The following is an 18,918-nucleotide window of genomic DNA, read 5'->3' as shown; positions in this document are numbered from 1 at the left end:
GAGAATCATCAAAATCCAGAAAAAAAGTGCCAATTCACTTCGGTTCCAAAAAACTAAGTGGTGTGCAGCCTAGCTGCACTAAACTTGAACAGGTAAACCGTATTCATATTTTGGACCAAGCTTCACACCAAAACTTCCTGATTGACACAGGTGCAGACGTTTCCGTTATTCCGCCAACACTAAAGGAACGCGATAATCCTTCATCAGAACATCTTTTCGCAGCAAACGGAACAAAAATAGCAACGTTCGGCACAAAACGTCTTACACTCAAAATTGGCCTGCGTCGTCCGTTCACCTGGTTATTCACCATAGCAGATGTAAAATCACCCATCATCGGAGCTGATTTTTTAAGCCACCACGATCTGTTGGTAGATATACGACGAAACAAAATCATCGATAACACCACACGATTAGAGATATCAAACATCAGCAGCGTTTCCGAGCCAGTCATCAAATCGTATGATTCAACATCACCATTTGCGGAAATATTAAGTGAGTACAAAGACATCACCATGCTTAATATCAATCGCAAACAAACAAGTGCAAAAACTGTTCACCAAATTATTACTACTGGCCAACCTGTTTTCTGTCGTCCACGTCGTTTACCCATTGATAAGCTGGAAGCAGCGAAAGCTGAATTTAGATTCTTAATGGAACAAGGAATCTGCCAAGCTTCCAAAAGTTCTTGGGCCAGTCCTCTACACCTGGTCAAGAAGGCTGATGGAACATTTCGTCCTTGCGGCGATTACAGGAGCTTAAACGCTATACCAGTTCCAGATCGATACCCAATACCTCATATCCAGGACTTTTCAAACATTCTCCACAACAAGACAATATTCTCGTGCATCGATCTACAACGCGCTTATCACCAGATTCCGGTCGCACCAGAAGATATTCCAAAAACCGCTATCACCACACCATTCGGATTGTTCGAATTTAAATTCATGACGTTCGGACTCCGAAATGCAGGTCAGACACTTCAGCGACATCTTCACGACATTTTAGGCGATCTAGATTTTGTTTTCCCTTACGTCGACGACTTGTGCATCGCTTCTAGCAGCATTGAACAGCACAAAGAACATCTTCGTAATGTTTTTCAACGTTTAAAGGAAAATGAACTAGCCATCAACGCAGCTAAATGTCAAATCGGACTTAATGAAGTAATATTTCTCGGACATTTGATTACTGCTGAAGGAATCAAACCATCAAAAAGGAAGGTAGAAGCCATATTAAATTTCCCACAGCCAACAACAGCCAGACAGTTAAAACGATTCCTGGGAACCATAAACTTCTATCGTCGCTTCATACCGCACGCAGCGAAGAACCAACAAATCCTCCAAAACATGATGCAAGGAAATGTTCGCAACGACAATACACCATTGACATGGGACGAAGATACAACAAAAGCTTTCCACCAATGCAAGCAAGATTTAGCTAGTGCAACTCTACTCGCTCACCCCTGTGCGGATGCCAAATTAGCGTTGGAAGTAGACGCATCTGGCAACGCAATCGGAGCTGTATTGCACCAAATTTGGAAAAATGAACGTCAACCACTAGCGTACTTCTCTCGTAAGCTAAGCGCAAGCAAACAGAAAGCCAGCACTTACGATCGAGAACTTCTCGCAATATACGAAGCTGTGAAATACTTCAAAGATCATCTCGACGGTCGTGAGTTTTGCATCTTTACCGATCATAAACCATTAGTTACAGCTTTCCAACAACGTCCGGAACGTGCAAGTCCAACTCAACAACGTCACTTAAGCTTCATCAGCGAATACACCACGGACATCAGACACATTTCCGGAGCAAAAAATCAAGTAGCAGACATGTTAAGCCGTTTAGAATCCATCGATAATCAGCCAATAGATTTCGAAGACCTAGCAGTAAAGCAACGAACAGATCCAGAGTTACAACATCTTTTGACAGACCCGAACACATCGCTTTGCTTAAAGACATTCCAAACGCATCTAACATCGACACCAATTTTCTGCGACATATCCACCCAGAAAATCAGACCCTTCATTCCAAAAGAGTTTCGCAGGCAGATCATATCAAAGTTTCATGGTGCATCTCATCCTGGCATTCGATCGACAACAAAACTCGTATCCGACTCATACGTATGGCCAGCAATACGGCGTGATTGCAAACATTTTGTAATGCACTGTATTCCATGTCAAAAGTCGAAGATAATACGTCACAACAGATCACCGATCGAACACATAGCCATGCCAGACAATAGGTTCACACACATTCATATGGACATTATTGGACCTATGCCACCATCTGAGGGAAATCAATATTGTCTTACCATAATAGACAAGTTTACCAGATGGCCCGAGGCTATGCCAATTCCAAATATCACTGCCGAAACAGTAGCAAAAGCGTTTGTCAACGGTTGGATCGCCAGATTTGGCGTACCAAGCAAGCTAACAACAGACTTAGGCAGACAATTCGAATCCGAACTCTTCAAAGAACTTCTCTATCTTCTTGGAATAAACCATCTGCGTACTACACCGTACCATCCTCAAGCAAATGGACATGTAGAACGCATGCATCGCCAGCTCAAAACAGCTTTGAAATGTCACAACACCCCCAGTTGGACATCAGCATTACCAATAGTATTACTCGGAATGCGAACTTCATGCAAAGACGACATAGGAGCATCTGCAGCTGAATTAACCTACGGTACATCGCTTAGACTACCAGGGGAATTCTTTGCCACCAACGAAAACTCCAGCACCAAGCCAACAACAGATTTCGTTGAAAATCTAAAAAAGACAATGGCAAAGCTTAAGCCAACTTCCACCTCCCATCATTCTACACAGCGACCTTTTGTCCAAAAATCATTGGAAACCTGCACACATGTCTTTATTCGAACCGGAGCCATCAAACCGCCTTTAACTCCACCCTACGATGGACCCTACCGCGTCATTCGGCGAAAAAAGAAATATTTCATAGTAGACATCAACGGAAAAAGTTCATCCATATCCATCGACCGTCTTAAAGCAGCATTCGTACATAACGAACAACAGCAAGATATTCCTGGTAAACCTTCACTGGAACCTCGCACTACATCCTCAGGACGACACGTGAGGATCCCACTCAGGTTCTTAAAAACATAGGGGAGAGTATTGTGGCGAACCGGCCACAACTCCCAGACGCATCAGCACATAGAGAACAAGAGAGGACAATAGCACATAGAGAACAGTCGCAATCCCCAACAACGACAGCAATTCCTGGAATACAGTTCCCCGTCCTTACAAGCGCAACTGCGCAAGCAGTTGCACTGAAAACAATGCAAGGGATTGTATTCACGGATACAACACACATACAGACCGTGCAGCGTTAGCAGTCTGCACAACTCAGTCTGGATCCAACAGCCAACGTGAAAAGGTCTGCTCCTTCGGTTACGAGTTTAATAATAGTTTATAATAAAGATCAAGAAAATATTTGTCGGCCACAGCATTGGCTACAATACCAATTAATGTTAAGAGTACATCATGTGTGTAGTCCACATATCAATGACCTACAAAAAATGATCACTCTAGATCAGCTAGATCAATATTACATTCGCTGACGTAAATAGACATAGGTTCTGAGGCTTGAGGAGTTGTTAGTCCGTAGGCAGCAGGCTTCGATGAATCGGGCAGTTCCCTGGATGTGGTGTCTCCTGCATACTAGTGGGCTTCTGTGAGCAAGAAGTGAGTTCTCTATAAAAATTCTCTCCTTTAATAATCCAAAAGACTAATATTAAATTGTTATATTAAATTATTACATTGTAACTTTCATACAACTAAATTGATTTAAATTCTTGAATTTGGAGCTCGATTTGCACGAATTAACATATTTTGCACTTTAAGAATAGTTGGGCTTACCACAAGATCTGCTAATAGAAAGACTTGGGGCCAGCGTAGGGTTTTGTTGTTCTCGTGCTAAACCTTATTTATACCCCGCTGAGGTCATTACCACGAAGAAAGCGCTAAAACGTGCGGAAACCAATCGAGAGACCCGCTAAAGCACTACGCGATGTTATGTGAATATTTGCACATCTTCGGCCCGTGTTGGTTAGAAATCCCGCTCGTCCTTTGCCTGGGCTGACGCCAGGGACGTAAGCTGTTATTTGACTTTCCCACCGCAACTTCAAGAAGCGTGGCTAGAAGCGTACCGTCGTTGGCGAAAAGCCATAAAACACCACCGCACAACCGTCGGACACGCTTCGTCTGATCCGTGGACGAGCCGACACATGTACGCATGAAAGTAGAATATTATTCATTGTACACCTGCTACAGAGCAGCAACTCCTGGTGAGATCGGGACATACCGATTGGTACGTACAGGAAGTGACAGTGATTGCATACACAATTTCAGACGATTACCTCCAACTGACGACCTCCAGTGGCAGTGTGGAAAATATTCTGAGAATTTTCGACCACTGGGAACAATTTTCCCGTCGGAATGCTGCTCGGCTCAACAGGAAGTGGCCGAAAGTTTTCGTAATGTGTGGCAAGGGTGAAGCAATCCTTTGTTTTAATGTTCCCGCGCGCTTTCGATCGGGAATGTGCAGGAATGCGGCCGCTCTAGGCTAGACGGTGAGACATTGGACGACGCTTCATTTCCTGACGCACTCATTATGCAGTCAATGATCAATCGTTCACTTGTTCCCAGAACTGTCACAGGGTCCATCAACGCAACGCATGAATTATATCGAATTCTACCCATTCACGGATGTCATTGCACTCGGGCAACATAAATCGCAGAATGTGTGTGTATTTTTTATGTCTTTCGGTTGGGCATTTTCGATACGCAAAATCACCATAAGGTAGTTATTATTCCAGGAACGGAAACCAAAATCTCATAATACCGGGCGTATGCAAATGCTTCTCTGGTGGATATTTGTCTTCCATCGACACTGGTTTTCCAGTTTTTTGTTTGTTTGTTTGTTTGCGTTGTTTCCCATCCAAGAAAGTGTTACGGTTCTGCAGGCGAAGTTTGGCTTCCACAGGTGATCAGCGCAGCTAAGGATAATTAACGAAACCAATCATGTATCGGAGAGGAAGGAAAATATATCAATCGTTCAAACGGCCGAACGGTTAGGACTCGTACTGGATGCAAATGAGGGTGGGAGTCGTCGTTGATGTGCAGGGGTGTCTTACTTAATTTAGAGTTTTTGGAGTTTCCTCTTTTGTTTTCATTGTTTCATTGAAATCTTTTTTTATATTCTCTTTCCAACTCTTTTTGGCTTTATAAGTTTTCCTTACAATTATTTCAATTTCTTATCATATTATTTGAAAACCCTGTATTAGAGCTTCGTTGTGGGTTACGTCTTAATAAAAATAGACTCCCGAGTGTCTATTTTCTAGAATACGTATCAAAGAGTTACATAAATCTTGCTCGAACCTCCCTTTCTGTTTGCACCTTTTTGCATCATTCTTGCAGCCACGAATTTATCTGCATCTTACCCATTACTTCGCACAGTTATTCAATGTCAATAAATCCTTGTCCATTCAGATGCAATCCGACAATCGGCATTTTGTAATACAAGGGTGATTGATTCCACCATGGTGGAAAGTGTCACAAGACAGCCATAAACAAGCGAAGTGGAAGCAAAACGAAAACTACCACAGCAACTTGCATGAAGAATTGACTCCACGCTAGCCACGAGCATGGAATATGAAATGTCCGTTCTGTCCGGCACAAGCGGACATCGAAATCAAATAAGTTCTGCGCATACCAATCGAATGTCGCCTCTTGGCCGCCCGTTGGTGGTATAGAGCCGTACGGAACGTGAAGGAAGATGAAGGGAGATATGTAAAAATTTCCTGCCCAACTCTTTCCGCTGACAAGACCAATTAGACAAATAAATATGCAAAGAGAAAGAATGTCGGTGTCGGTTTGTGTGACCAATTTCGTACGGTGCATGATGCGACATGGTAAAGGCAGGGATCACGTGAGGATAAAGAATACCCGGTGACGAAGGCATGTTGATCGGCCCCGCAAGAATATGGAAAACATTTCAACAGCGACAAATCAAAACATCAACCGCTGTTTTGCTGTGAACGACGCGACGCCACACGGATTTGTGCATATGCAATTGTGGAAAGGGCGCGTTAAGGGAAAAAGAAGGGAGGGAGAGGAGATGTCCGATCAGAGTGACCGTAATGCAATTTCAAACATTTAATTTACAAGTCGAACGTGAGTGGAATCGATGGTGTGTCGATCGATCGATTCCGGTAGCGCGAACCACGAGGGCGAGCCCGATCCGATCGAGCTACGGTAAAATACGGATTCACAATGGAGTTCACCATGGTGGAGGTCGTGCAGATAAAAAGGGAGTGCTACTTGAGGTAGTAAAATCGGATCCGTGAACTAGAAAATCAATTAATCTTTCTTCGATTACGTGCATCAGCTCCATGGCGTCATCCTCGCCCGTTGGTCCGGTGTGATAGAATAAAGCAAGCAGAGTGGAGAAGAATGCGATAACCTGTGGCCCCCTGTTGGTGAAGTGTTCGGAGCTCACGGGAGTTGAGTTCCTTTCAAAAATCGGATTTCTTCCTGTTTTTTTTTTCTGTACGTTCCTACTGTTGCACGGATTACAGCGATGGATAGGTGAATGTGTTCTGTTTCCTTCGCTAGCACCCTTTCGCGCTGCTCCGAACAGCGTTGAGGTTAATCAACTTCAACGCGCATGATGTTAGGTTGATGAAGCGGGAAGAAATAATTTATTAGAATTCCGATTCTTCGAGCCCGGCTTCAATTGGTCACAGCCTCGCGCGAGAACGAATAGAAAGTAGGGGAAAGAAAATGATCATCACCTCCGAGCAGATCCTTAATGTCCGAGGCGCCGTCGGTTCCGGGACAACCTTTACAAGCAATTACAAGCGATCGGAGCCACTGGGAGAGATGATTTTGCTGTTCTAAAACTGTTAGTTTGTGGAGCCAACGAATAGCAACGTTTATTGCTGTTTCGTACGCATTGCCGTAGGGGGATGCGGAACTTTCATCACCATCAGAGTTCTAGAAACAACCTCGCGAAGTGAAACACGAAGAGAACGGCAGAGTAAAGTAACCAAATATAGCATTAATTTTTGTTTCTTAGATTGTGGACAGGGTCAGGGGATAGAGTAAGTAAATTTGATTTTAATTGACGATGTGGAAATTGGATTTACAAAAAACATTCATTGTAGGATTAGTTTTATTAAAATTATGATTCTTTTAAAATTTTTAAAATAGTTGATGAAACTACTAGCGCCATCTGGGAGCAACTAGCAGTACTGGAAACATTTCACGACGCGCTGTTGAAATATTTCATCGCGTTGACGTTGTAATTTAAAATTCGCTGTTATTGCTGCATTTTGAAAAGTTTACGTCGTGGCCACGTGGCGATGCATTTTAAGCGCGTGTGAGATTTTTTAATTATTGCAATTTGATTTACATTCTTACAAAAATGGCGATTTTAATACTATTAGCAACACTTTTAAGTATTCAAATCCCAAACGCAATAGTTTTTCGTATTCCTTTTTGGCCCAAATTTCTTTTCCAAGAACGATGAAGAATCTACGACATGGCCAGTAACATTCAAACATTTAGCAACACCTTGCATGCCACATGCCGCATTAGTGAACATTTAACCGTATCAAATATGATTTGCTGTTACAGTCCCACACCAAAAAAAAAAAAAGAATACTTCTGTCTTCCGTTTTCATAAAAAAAACACACAAACAAAAAAGACCACTCGACAATGTATATACACACAATGTATGTCCACGATCAATCAACGACACAGCAGGGGATGGATTGTGTGCGTGTCGTTTCGCATCAACAACAGTGGGTCTATTTTTAGCCTCAACTCGATTCCAGCCCAATTCCTTGTTTTGTGTGCGCTCTACTCAACGCACTAGTGCGTTAGTGTTGGTCTATGCTACAGGTGTCAATTGCTGGCTATGGAATACTGACACTAACAAACTACACGTGATATTCGTTGCATACCAAACATTGATTTTATTATTTTCGTAGTTTGAACAATAGTTTCGCTTACTTCGTGCATAGTTTTTGTACGATAAAAAAAGGAACTTTGTAAGACACAGGGTTGTATGGGGTTATCCCCGAGATGTTGACAGCACTACGCACCGATTACGCATCACGCACAAACACACACAGAACTACGTCGTGTTAAACATGCGATACATATCTTCTCGTCGCAACGCAACGGTTGCTTATCTTATCACATTGCCTTGAAGGCTTGGCTAAGCATAGCGTGGCACCAGGTTCATCCAGAAGCCGTGTTTCGCGTTCATGCCAGCGGACGTTTCGTCGACCACAAGCGGAATGGTCAGTTTCATGCCGGGTTCGATGTTGAAATTAGACAGCATGTAGAACAGAAAGCATTTGGCCTGCATCAACGCTAGCCGGGAGCCAATGCAGTTCCGCAAACCCGTCCCAAATGGTAAATAGGCGTCTTGGTTGATGTTGTTCGGGTTGGAGAATCGCTCCGGATCGAAACGGAGCGGATCTGGGAAGAACTTCTCATCCAGATGGAAAGCTTTCAGTGGGATGGATAAGTTCAAGCCTTTTTCGATCGTGATCTCCGTGCCGTCCGTGTTGGTGAACGTGTAGTCTTTGGTGCATCGCCGATTGGTAAGACCGAACGGTGCCCAACGACGCAGCGTTTCCGAAACCACCATGTCCAGGTACTTCATTTTCTGCAGTATCTCGTAAGTTGGAGTTCTGCCATCTGCTAGCTCCTCACGTGCACTATCTATTTCAGCTCGCAGACGTGCCTGAATGGCCGGATTGACAGTCAGCTCGTAGCTGGCGAAACAGAGCAGTGTAGTTGTGGTTTCGATGCCTCCGAAGAAGAAGGAAGCAGCCGCCGCCGTTATGTCTATGTCTTTCCACTGAAGATTCTCGTTCGCGGCATCTCGTTGAGACTCCACCGTGTGTGTTTCGGCAGTGGAGAACCCGGCACTCTGGAACGCGTCGTCCTCCGTTTGTTCGGTGTTCAGTTCGTTCTTGCGGGCTTGCAGCAGCAAATGTATGAAATCTGGCCGATTGATGTAGCTCTGTTCTCGGTAGCGAATGTTGGTCGAGACCGCTTCAAGGTAGAACTCGTTCACATCCTTGTAGAGCACACCCAGTCTTAGAAATTTGAACAGCCCGGGCAGTATCGTGGTCATGAGTAACTTCAACCCGGGCAGTCCGTCCACCTTCGCCAGGCGTTTCCCCTTCAGGAAGAATTCATTCTCCGGATCGGTTAGCGAGTCCACCTCGACACCGAACGAAATGGACGTCATCGCATCGTTCCCCAGCTTGGAGTACAGATCGCGCAGCTCCATCGTGAACGGTTTGCCGCGGGAGAACACCACCAACTGGTCCATTGCATCGCCGGCACTCTTCGACAGCAGCACAAACATGTTGCGTATTTTGCTGCCGGTGAAGGCCGGACTCAACCCGGTACGATGATGGCGCCACTGGGCTCCGATGGAGAAGAACAACGAACGGGCCAACAAAGGATCGTGCTCCATCGATAGATTCGTCACGTGATCCGTAAAGTGATCGAAATCCCGGATGGCCATGTCCTTGAAGAGCACTGGATCGTGCACGAGATAGGCCGGTGTACGGAGCGTAAACACACCGGAGATGCGTGTGTTCGGGAACATGTAGTATCCCTCGGAAGCGACATCAATAGCATGCTTTTCCTGGGTGAAGAAGGACCACACCTGACCGAAAAACGGAACCGGCTTCACGTACGGGATGTTGCGCTTCTCGAAGTAATCGTACGTCGCCACACTCCACCGATAGACCAGATACAGCAGCACGGCCAACGCCCATAGCAGAAACATTCTGACCTAGACCTAGACCTTGCCACTCGCGAGCGCGCGCGCGTGCGTGTACACCCGACCGAGACTTGCTCCCGCTCGCACCAGAAACAGACTCGCGACTGATCTTGTGGTTTGCAAAAGGTCGACAACGCCATCACCATCATCGTCGTTGTGGTCGCATCTTGTGTGTACAACCACCACCGTAACGCATCCACACGTCACAGATTGTACACCGAAAAAACAAACTGTTGCGGAAGGCAAGCATTTTAGCTGCGTGGAGGTGGAAACAGCGGAAGAATTCACTTCCAATCGGGTGCGCGATAGGGGCGACACAGTGCCAGATAGCTGTGCTGTCGGTTGCTGTAATTGATCGTGTTTGCCTCGGTTGTGTACCGTACTGATCCTTGGACGGTGGAAGACGAGCGGTGGTAGCACAAACTTCAATCCAAAAAGGGGTTGGTTCGCTGATATGAGGAACAATATGCTATCCGGAGCCTACCGGTTATGGGTTATGATTTAATGCGTCTATCTGGGAAACCATATGATCAACATAGTAGAGGAGCAGTATAATACGATTGTATGATGTAACGATTTGCAGTGTAGTGGTGATGTGGCGTAGATAAGCGTGACCGTTAGTGGTAATGTTTGGCAAACATCGCTTGAAGTTGTCGGTGGATTTTGAAGTTTTTTTCTTGGGCTATCTAACCCTCACAGACGCACCGCTTGTGTTTGCAGCGCAGTGAAGTGGATAAACAAGTGTGCGCTAAACAATCTTTGCTGTGGTTGAGATGAAAAACATACGACATATTCAGTTCTCCAGTTGTGTGTGCAGAAGACGAGGTCGTTGAAGTGCTATATCTAAAACTATCAAGTCAGAAAAGAAGCATCACTGTAAAGAATGTGTTAAGAATTCGAGTAATCTCTCAATTACCAATATTCTAAAACTCGTCAAGTCAGTGGAGGATCAATCCCCTTAGAGGCCCAGGGCGGAATTATAGTTGGGGCATTAAATTAAATTACTCCACGTGAATATGCCGCATATTTCATATCCTGGCGGGATATCGCTCATTCTCTGATGCATTGTGCCGGGTGGCTGTTCCAGCAGAACTGTGTCGACCAGTACAGCAAGGTGGTCAGCCTGCAATGCAGCGTCTGAAATATATGCGAGAACGTTAGGCACAGTTTCGAACCAAAATGTACGCGGTTAGTGCTGAACAAACCGTAGCAGATCTGCAACCCCTTGTGTTGTGCAACATCTTTCATGTAACAATTTGGGATTGCAACTACCGGAAAGCGCGTGATTTGTGCTTGCTCGGCTGGTACTAGGTGTCACCTCTTGAAAAACATGCTCTCCTGGTATCGGCAATCTAAAAACAGCTGGTTTGTATGGAAAGTTAGTATTTAAACATTGTATACCTTTCGGCGGTTTTCGAGCAAAATTGCTGTACAAGGTGCTACCTCTTCCGAGGATGCTCTCCTGGTACTATACATTCGTACTATCATAAAGTATTTGGACAGTTTCTCGTGAATTTGGACGCAATTCTCCCCAGTTTTTCCGAAGATATTAGGTCCATACGCTGGACCTACAATCCAGCTTTGAATAAGTAAAAATCAAGAAAGACAGAAATGGTATTCCAAAAACCATGAGGTATGAAATATCGAACGGAAAAGAAAGTTCTAATGATTGCAATATGATTTTATTCATAATCTATGACATTGTGTCGGTTATAACATCATTACCGGCTTGCAAACTTGCAGAAATTGTGACAATCGAAATACTAAACACAATACTCCACCACAATACTGTTCCGAAACACGCAGGCAGGACATTTTACCTGTTCAATCGGTGAGAGAAAACAATACCACACCACGAGTATCGCAATGGCAATAGCTTGCAAATATTGCGGAAGTGAAAACAAGCATGGTTTCTATTCTAGCATCTAACTGTAGGATCATTAACGAACAGATGAAACAATATGAAAATTTTGAGGTCGAAAATCCCGTTCAAGAAATAGAATATATGAATAGGTTGAAGTAAAAGGGAATATAAGGATTCACGGGGCGACCAGATAGTGTATTGGTAGCGCAGCCGGTCTGCACAAGACAGGACCACGGAAAAATTTCATTTAGACCACCAAACCTCCGTACGCAGCACTGACTATCCTACGGGTAAATATAATAAAAAAAGCCAGAAATGATAGGCTTCAACATCCTGAGGATGTCGTGCCGATAAAGAAGAAGGACTGGTTCGTAGCTTTAGACATCGCCAAATCGTCCGCATCAGAATATTCTCATAAAATAGTGTTTAACTTAAAATGAAGTTGTTGGACAATGAAACGCATTGGTATTTGTCGTCAAATAATATTGTTTTTATTTGAGTTAAGCCATCGACTTTTTGATATTGCACTGTTATTGAATGGCTTTAATCGACGCACTCCTAGCATTACGCTAAACTAAAACCGAATATAAGTACACACACTCAAACAATCCCAACGAAATTCCCATTTAGATCCCGGCTACAAGTAGGCTCGTTTGCAACGAGTACATCTACATCAAGAACTAGATTGTCATTCGATGCTTGATATCACAATCTTTCCCCGTGTTTAGGCTTAAATACTAGCTCGTTAAGTGTTCATCTCTGGTACGCTAGTCCTGTTTCCGGAGGTAACCGAAGGAGTTGGCAACTGGAAGGATGTACGTAAAAGGGGAAGGTATTATTTACGGTTCCGTTTGAGGTATTACACATGTCTTACGTTCAAATTCTTTGTGGTACAGCTCAAACATTTCACCGAGAAGCTTTCCGTCCGTTTCCAGACATTCCAGCGTTCCACCGTACTTGGGGCGCAAGCATTTGGCATCGATGTGTGACATCAGTGAGTTCCAATCCTTTTGGTGGAAGAATAGCTGCAAGAGGACGAACAAAATATGCGTTAAAAATGTAACTACCCTCCTTGAGCAAATCTGCATATTACCCGCTTGCGTAGCTTTTCCGTCAAGAACGGTTTGAAGATGGCAAACAGCATATTGAACAGATACGAATTGTTCACGATGTGTACCGACTTGAGGCGCATCGCCGTACACTGCTGGATCCAGTCGAGTGCCATCGCCGCGAACTTGGGCGTAAACTGCATAATTTGTGACAGCGACAGTCCTTCCATGTCCAGTATGACGATGGCACCGTTCAGCTGTGTGCGCGGCTCATACATGCCCGCTTCCAGGGCGATCTGTACCGCGCGGAACAGATCGGTAAGGGACACCTTCGCTGGCTTCCATTTCTCTATAGGCGAAAAAAGGGAAAAAAAAACCTCGTCAATTTCCAGATTAACCTTTATGAAAATAGATTTCTCTTAATGAAGACAACAGCGATGTAAAGGAAGATAACGAATGGTGCTTTTATTTCGACAATGCCGCATCACATATCATTTGGCTGATTGGCCAAAATAAGTCACGGTTACGGTAGCGTCCACGATAGTCCAAAAAAGGGTACGGAATCGTTATCGTACAACTACACGCGCACAGCTGTGCTGACTTCAAGAAGATGTAGGTTGAACCAGTTTGATGCAAATCCTCTCACCAATCGCCCCTGTTATCTTATCACAATCGCGTTCCTGCAGGCTGGTTTACGTGCGCCGTGGTACCAAATTCATCCAGAAGCCATGTTTCGCATTGAGACCGGCTGACGTTTCATCAATCACGACGGGAATGGTCAGTTTCGTGTCAGGTTGTATGATGAAGTTCGATAGCGTTAGGAATAGAATGCATTTGGCCTGCATCAGTGCTAGCCGAGACCCAATGCAGTTGCGCAACCCGGTCCCAAATGGCACGAACGCGTCCTGGTTGATATTGTGAGGATCGGAGAATCGCTCCGGATCGAAACGGAGCGGATCTGGGAAGAACTTCTCATCCAGATGGAAGGATTTCAGAGGTATCGATACATTGTGGCCTCGTTCGATCGTGATCTTCGTGCCGTCCGTGTTGGTGAACGTGTAGTCTCTGGTGCACTTGCGATTGGTAAGCCCCAGCGGTGTCCAACGACGCAGCGTCTCCGAGACAACCATGTCCAGGTACTTCATCTTCTGCAGAATCTCGTAGGTTGGCGTTTTACCGTCCGGCAGCTCATCCCGTGTTGCGTCAATTTCCGCCCTCAACCGATCCTGGATCGTTGGGTTCAACGCTAGCTCATAGCTGGCAAAGCACAGCAGCGTGGTGGTCGTCTCAATACCGCCAAAAAAGAAGGAAGCCGTAGCCCCGGCGATGTCTATATCATCCCAACTCAACCGCGCTTCACCCTTCTGCTCCACGGCATGGGTCTGAGCGGTGGAGAAGCCAGCATCCTGCAGCGTTTCATCGTCATGTTTTTCGGCCCCGAGTGTATTCTTGCGTGCCTGCAGCAACAGATGGATAAAGTCCGGCCGGATAATTCGGTTCGCTTCGCGCATCTTAATGTTCCTCGATACCGCCTCCAGATAGAACTCGTTCACATCCTTGTACATGCCGCTGAGTCGCAGGAAGCGGAACACTTTCGGGATGGTGGTGGCCATCAGGAACTTTAGCCCGGGCAGCCCGTCGATTTGTGCCAACCGTTTGCCCTTGAGGAAGAACTCATTGTCACGGTCCGTCAACGAGTCCACCTCGACACCGAACGAGATCGACGACATTACGTCGTTGCCGAGTCGCGAGTACAGATCGCGCAGCTCCATCGTGAACGATTTGCCGCGGGAGAACACCACCAACCGGTCCATTGCATCGCCGGCACTCTTGGACAGGAGTCCGAACATGCTGCGCATCTTGCTGCCGGTGAAGGCCGGACTCAAACCGGACCGATGCTGACGCCAGTGCGTCCCATTGGTGAAGAAGAGCGACCGGGCCAGAATTGGATCAGTGTCCGTGTGGAACTCCGTCACGTGGTCGGTAAAATGGTCAAAGTCCTTAATCGCCATCTGCTTGTACAGGGTCGGATCGTGCACGAGATAGCCCGGGGTGCGCAGCGTAAACACACCGGAGATGCGCGTGTTCGCGAACATGTGGTATCCCTCGGAAGCGACATCCACCGCATGTTTGCCTTGCGTAAAGAAGGACCACACCTGACCGAAAAACGGAACCGGCTTCACGTACGGGATGTTGCGCTTCTCGAAGTAATCGTACGTCGCCACACTCCACCGATAGAACAGATAAAGGGCCAACGGCAACGCCCACAGTAGAAACATTTTGCGTACGGAATGGCCTGAGTCACCTAGACGGAGCGCCGAATTTGTTGCACTGCGTTCATGGACGCGTTACGCGGAACTAACGCTGAAGAGAACGTCATCCCATTAAGATAGTCGTACGAAAAATATACGCACACATTCGTGCTCGCGGTGTTAGTAATGCCGAATCCACAGCAGAGTACGCGAAGGTTGGGTTTTGCAGATAGTGAATTATCTTCGGTTTTTCTGCTTCACTGTGTTTGTGTCTGAGTTGTGATGAATTCTGAACAATGAATTGCAAGAAGTAGTTGTGGAATGATTTGCACGATTTTTTCGTGTGCGTCACCTTTATGACCATCGCGGGAGGTGTTCCCGTACAAAGCGAAAGAAAGTGTTAGAGTTGCATCATTACCGTGACTTTAGTGGGTCACTGGGGGGAGTTAATTAGAATTTGTCTAAAGGATCTCTGTAACGTATGAGACGGATGTGTTTCGACCCTGGGAACGGGAGGCTTTGTTTCAGTGAGATTCGAACCCTATCAATATTCGGAAAATAATCAGGAAGCAGCCCTTAAAAGTTTTTCACACCTTGCGCGGTGCTTTACACATTCCGTTTGCAGTGGGTATTGTTGTATAGCTTAGCTTAGACAAATACGCTTGCTGTTAAAAGATATTATCGCTCCAAAGCAAAACCCACCCACCTACCCACGGAGCATAAACAAGCGATGATGATTATCGCCATCAGATGAGCATTTTATTTTCCCACCGTGATGGCGATTCTGTACGATCGTTACGGAACGATCATTACCCACCGAACGGGTTGGGGGCAAACATTTTTTGTTCGATTGAAGGACGTCAATGTAAAGCGCGGGAGCATCGCACCGGCTTTTATCACTCACACATACGATCGCACACGCATCGTACACATGGTAACGAGTCAAATAATTGCAAAACAAGGTTCGTCGCTTGTCGGACGATGAAGTTCTTTGATAGACGTTTGAAGTCGTCACAGTTTTACTTACTGCCACACTCGAGCACCAAAATGCGGGAACCGTGCTGATCACGCAGCGGTAGAAAATGGACCAACCCTTCCTCGTAGACATGCTTCACCGATACGGGGTACAGCTCATCGCACAGGTCCGGATGTTTGCTGCGGAAGCGATAGTAGCGTTTGATCTGGCGAAAACGGAACACGAAACGGATTAGCGTACGACAAACAAAAAAATCCGACTGTTCGCGCTACTTACCAGCTCGAAGGCACTTTGTGCGTAGTATTTGCATGGGCGCAGGAATTTTATCATGAACGGATCATTATCCATCGGCACGTAGAGTGTCTTTTCGTCTGTAAAGGAAAGGAAAAGAATTAGAGCAACCGGTTTTCTCGTCAGCGGGATATTATTGTTAGCATTGGCCGAAGGGTAATTATTTGATCGTGCTGTTCGGCGCTAGAGAAAAAACGCTCCAGTAATAGCACGATTGTTTTCAAGAGCAAAATACGGTCGGTTTAATTATAGCTGTGCTGCGCACCGTGTGATCTACATCCGCGGGGAGGCCAGCGTCAGATGGTGTCAAGTGCAGAACACGACCCTTCAGAACGAGCGTGTCTTTTTGGTTTGTGTGTGTTGGTCAACGGGAAGGTGGTTGACAATTTCGAGCGTCCGAAGCTGTATGATTACTTTAAGGATGTGTTGATCCGTCGGGAGTAGGTTAAACGTAGACATCAGCCCCCCTTTATCTGATCCACAGGTCAACTGTGATAGTCGACTGAGTTATTGATTATGGAAATTAAAAGCTCGCCTTTTGTGGTGAGGTTCACACTGACGCTTCAACCTCGAGTGAGAAGGTGAATAGAACAGAAGCATTTTTTTTTGTTTTTCATGTACCGGTTTCTAAGAGTAACTTGTTTCTGACCCCTAGAACAAGCTGAAGGGGTAATGAGCGTTAGTGGATAATTACACCTGTACCGACTCTCCTGATAGTGAAGCCAAGGGGTGACATCAACCGGAATGGCTAAATAGCTTCACAGTTTCTTCGGAAGTTAGGCGTTTACGGCACGATAACATTTACTTTAATTTATAAATCGATAAGTGGAAATTCTCGCTTCACTGGTAATAATATAATTTATAGCTAATTTTAAAATAGAGAAGCCCCACCCAGCACGGCACGATCGATTCATCACTCATCGCTAAGGAGGATAATTTACGATTATTATTTCACAGTCATCGCAATGAAAACAAAAGAAAACCTACCGACTCACGCTAACTGTCTGACTCCCTCCACTTCTCAAAACACTCCTCACCGACGAACGAATGTTGACACACGCAATCGAATCGAACCGAAGTTGCCAGCGAATAACGAGCCAGAACGCTGTAGCGAAGTCGAGAGGATCAACAAAACTCTACCTCTCTGCCGGAAGAAAGCTGCTTGGGGACGTTGTAGCATGAGACGGTGGAAAAACATGGATTCGATTCGTTTTTGTACGTCATTCGGAACATAACACAAACATCCGGACGCCCTTTCGACGTCATTGAGTCGTTCGATGGCAAATTTTGGGCCACAGTTCGTGTCAATGTCCGCGTTTTGCGTGGTGCGTGAAGTTGTCTTTCCCAGCGCGGTTTGCAGCCAAACGGTTGCAAACGTCGCCAATAGAGCTGCTAATATGTTTTGTACAGCTGTCGTCCGCCTTGAAAATGTCGGTGCCGTCCACATTGGCGGAGGATGTGGTTAGCAATGTGGTTGGGTTTAGGTCGGAAGGTAGATGGTAGAAATAGTTCCGACTGTAACGACTAATTACACTCAATGAGTAACTAGACGCGCACTGCTCAAGTTCAAGTTCGATTTATGAGGAAGGCTTACGGTTTATGACTTATTTGTCGATATCCTTTCCGACAGGCCTAAGGTTAACACGGACGGTGGTGGTGGCGATTGTGCGGTGAATGGTGCCGTCTCTTTTAGACTTTAAATTGCTTTGCTTTGAGTACGAAACGAGTAACGCGATGAGCGTAGAAGTTGAGATTCTTCGAACTCAAAGTTCGCCAATGAGTACCGAATATTCGACCGCATCATCTCCTAAACCGTTATTAAGAACCAGTTTTGTGAAACCAGATTTGAATATCACACGCATCGCTCCATCCGAAAGCGTCAACAAAACTCCACCCGATTGGCAAAACCCTCTACGCACGGTCGAATATTCTCGTTCTGATGTTACAAAACCAGCGCATTGTTGGAAGAATTTGAGCAACGAAATCCGTTTCGTCGAAGGTTGTCAAACAACTTTAGCACCGGGCATAACCGTGACCTTACTAGCACGCAGTTTTTAGAAGACTTAGACCCTAACCCTACGAGGAAATGTCTAACCATGAACTAGGTTTGCGACTGTCTAATCACCTACAGTGTCCACATTTGGTGCAATGAGATTGGTTTTCTAACAGCACCCAAGCCACAACTACGCCGTTCCGCGTTTTGTTGGTGTTCCAATTTCGGCCCTCAATCACATCGGATCGCATTCTAATCACGCACCGTCCACGACGCGAAGCGCATCACATACGTACCTTGCAGCAGGGCGCGCAATTCTTCCATCGACTTCTCCACCACGTCCGGCGTTTCGCGCAACTCCCGGGCGGCCTTTTCCTTTGCCTTCGCATCCGTGTACTCGTCACCTTCCAGTGCGATCCGATAGCCGTCGCCGAGGTCGAGATACGGTACGTTTTTGTCATCAAACTGTAACGATGCCATGCTGCAGACCACGTGTTACTGAATGGGAGTTTGCAAAAGTCGCGCCGATCGCGTTACTACTCCCGCTGAATGTCACCGAAAATCACCACAATCACACTATGCGTTGTATTTGGCTGTTTGCTTTCTCAAACGCACACCTGCCTGGCACAGAGCGGGTGTGTGTGCTGGTGATTCGCTTTGA

General features: G+C 45.7%; 3 protein-coding genes across 3 annotated transcripts; all 3 read right to left on the bottom strand.

Moving 5' to 3' along the window:
* Positions 1 to 7,973: 7,973 nt before the first annotated feature.
* On the bottom strand, positions 7,974 to 9,920 carry LOC128300851 (probable cytochrome P450 9f2). The gene has a single exon (XM_053037070.1). The coding sequence runs from the start codon at positions 9,836 to 9,838 to the stop codon at positions 8,243 to 8,245; it is 1,596 nt and encodes a 531-aa protein (XP_052893030.1). The 5' UTR covers positions 9,839 to 9,920; the 3' UTR covers positions 7,974 to 8,242.
* A 2,250-nt stretch (positions 9,921 to 12,170) lies between these two features.
* On the bottom strand, positions 12,171 to 18,798 carry LOC128305489 (alpha-tocopherol transfer protein-like). The gene is made up of 6 exons (XM_053042960.1): positions 18,554 to 18,798; positions 16,250 to 16,344; positions 16,025 to 16,178; positions 12,790 to 13,094; positions 12,571 to 12,721; positions 12,171 to 12,501 (listed from the first exon to the last, which is right to left on the bottom strand). The coding sequence occupies exons 1-6, from the start codon at positions 18,735 to 18,737 to the stop codon at positions 12,464 to 12,466; spliced, it is 927 nt and encodes a 308-aa protein (XP_052898920.1). The 5' UTR covers positions 18,738 to 18,798; the 3' UTR covers positions 12,171 to 12,463.
* LOC128305488 (probable cytochrome P450 9f2) lies at positions 13,195 to 15,274 on the bottom strand. The gene has a single exon (XM_053042959.1). It carries the CDS (start codon positions 15,022 to 15,024, stop codon positions 13,438 to 13,440), a length of 1,587 nt encoding a protein of 528 aa, XP_052898919.1. The 5' UTR covers positions 15,025 to 15,274; the 3' UTR covers positions 13,195 to 13,437.
* Positions 18,799 to 18,918: the final 120 nt, after the last annotated feature.

This window comes from Anopheles moucheti, chromosome 3 (assembly GCF_943734755.1).
Source record: "Anopheles moucheti chromosome 3, idAnoMoucSN_F20_07, whole genome shotgun sequence".
NCBI classification, from domain to species: domain Eukaryota; kingdom Metazoa; phylum Arthropoda; class Insecta; order Diptera; family Culicidae; genus Anopheles; species Anopheles moucheti.
This window is presented reverse-complemented; position numbering and strand designations above follow the sequence as displayed.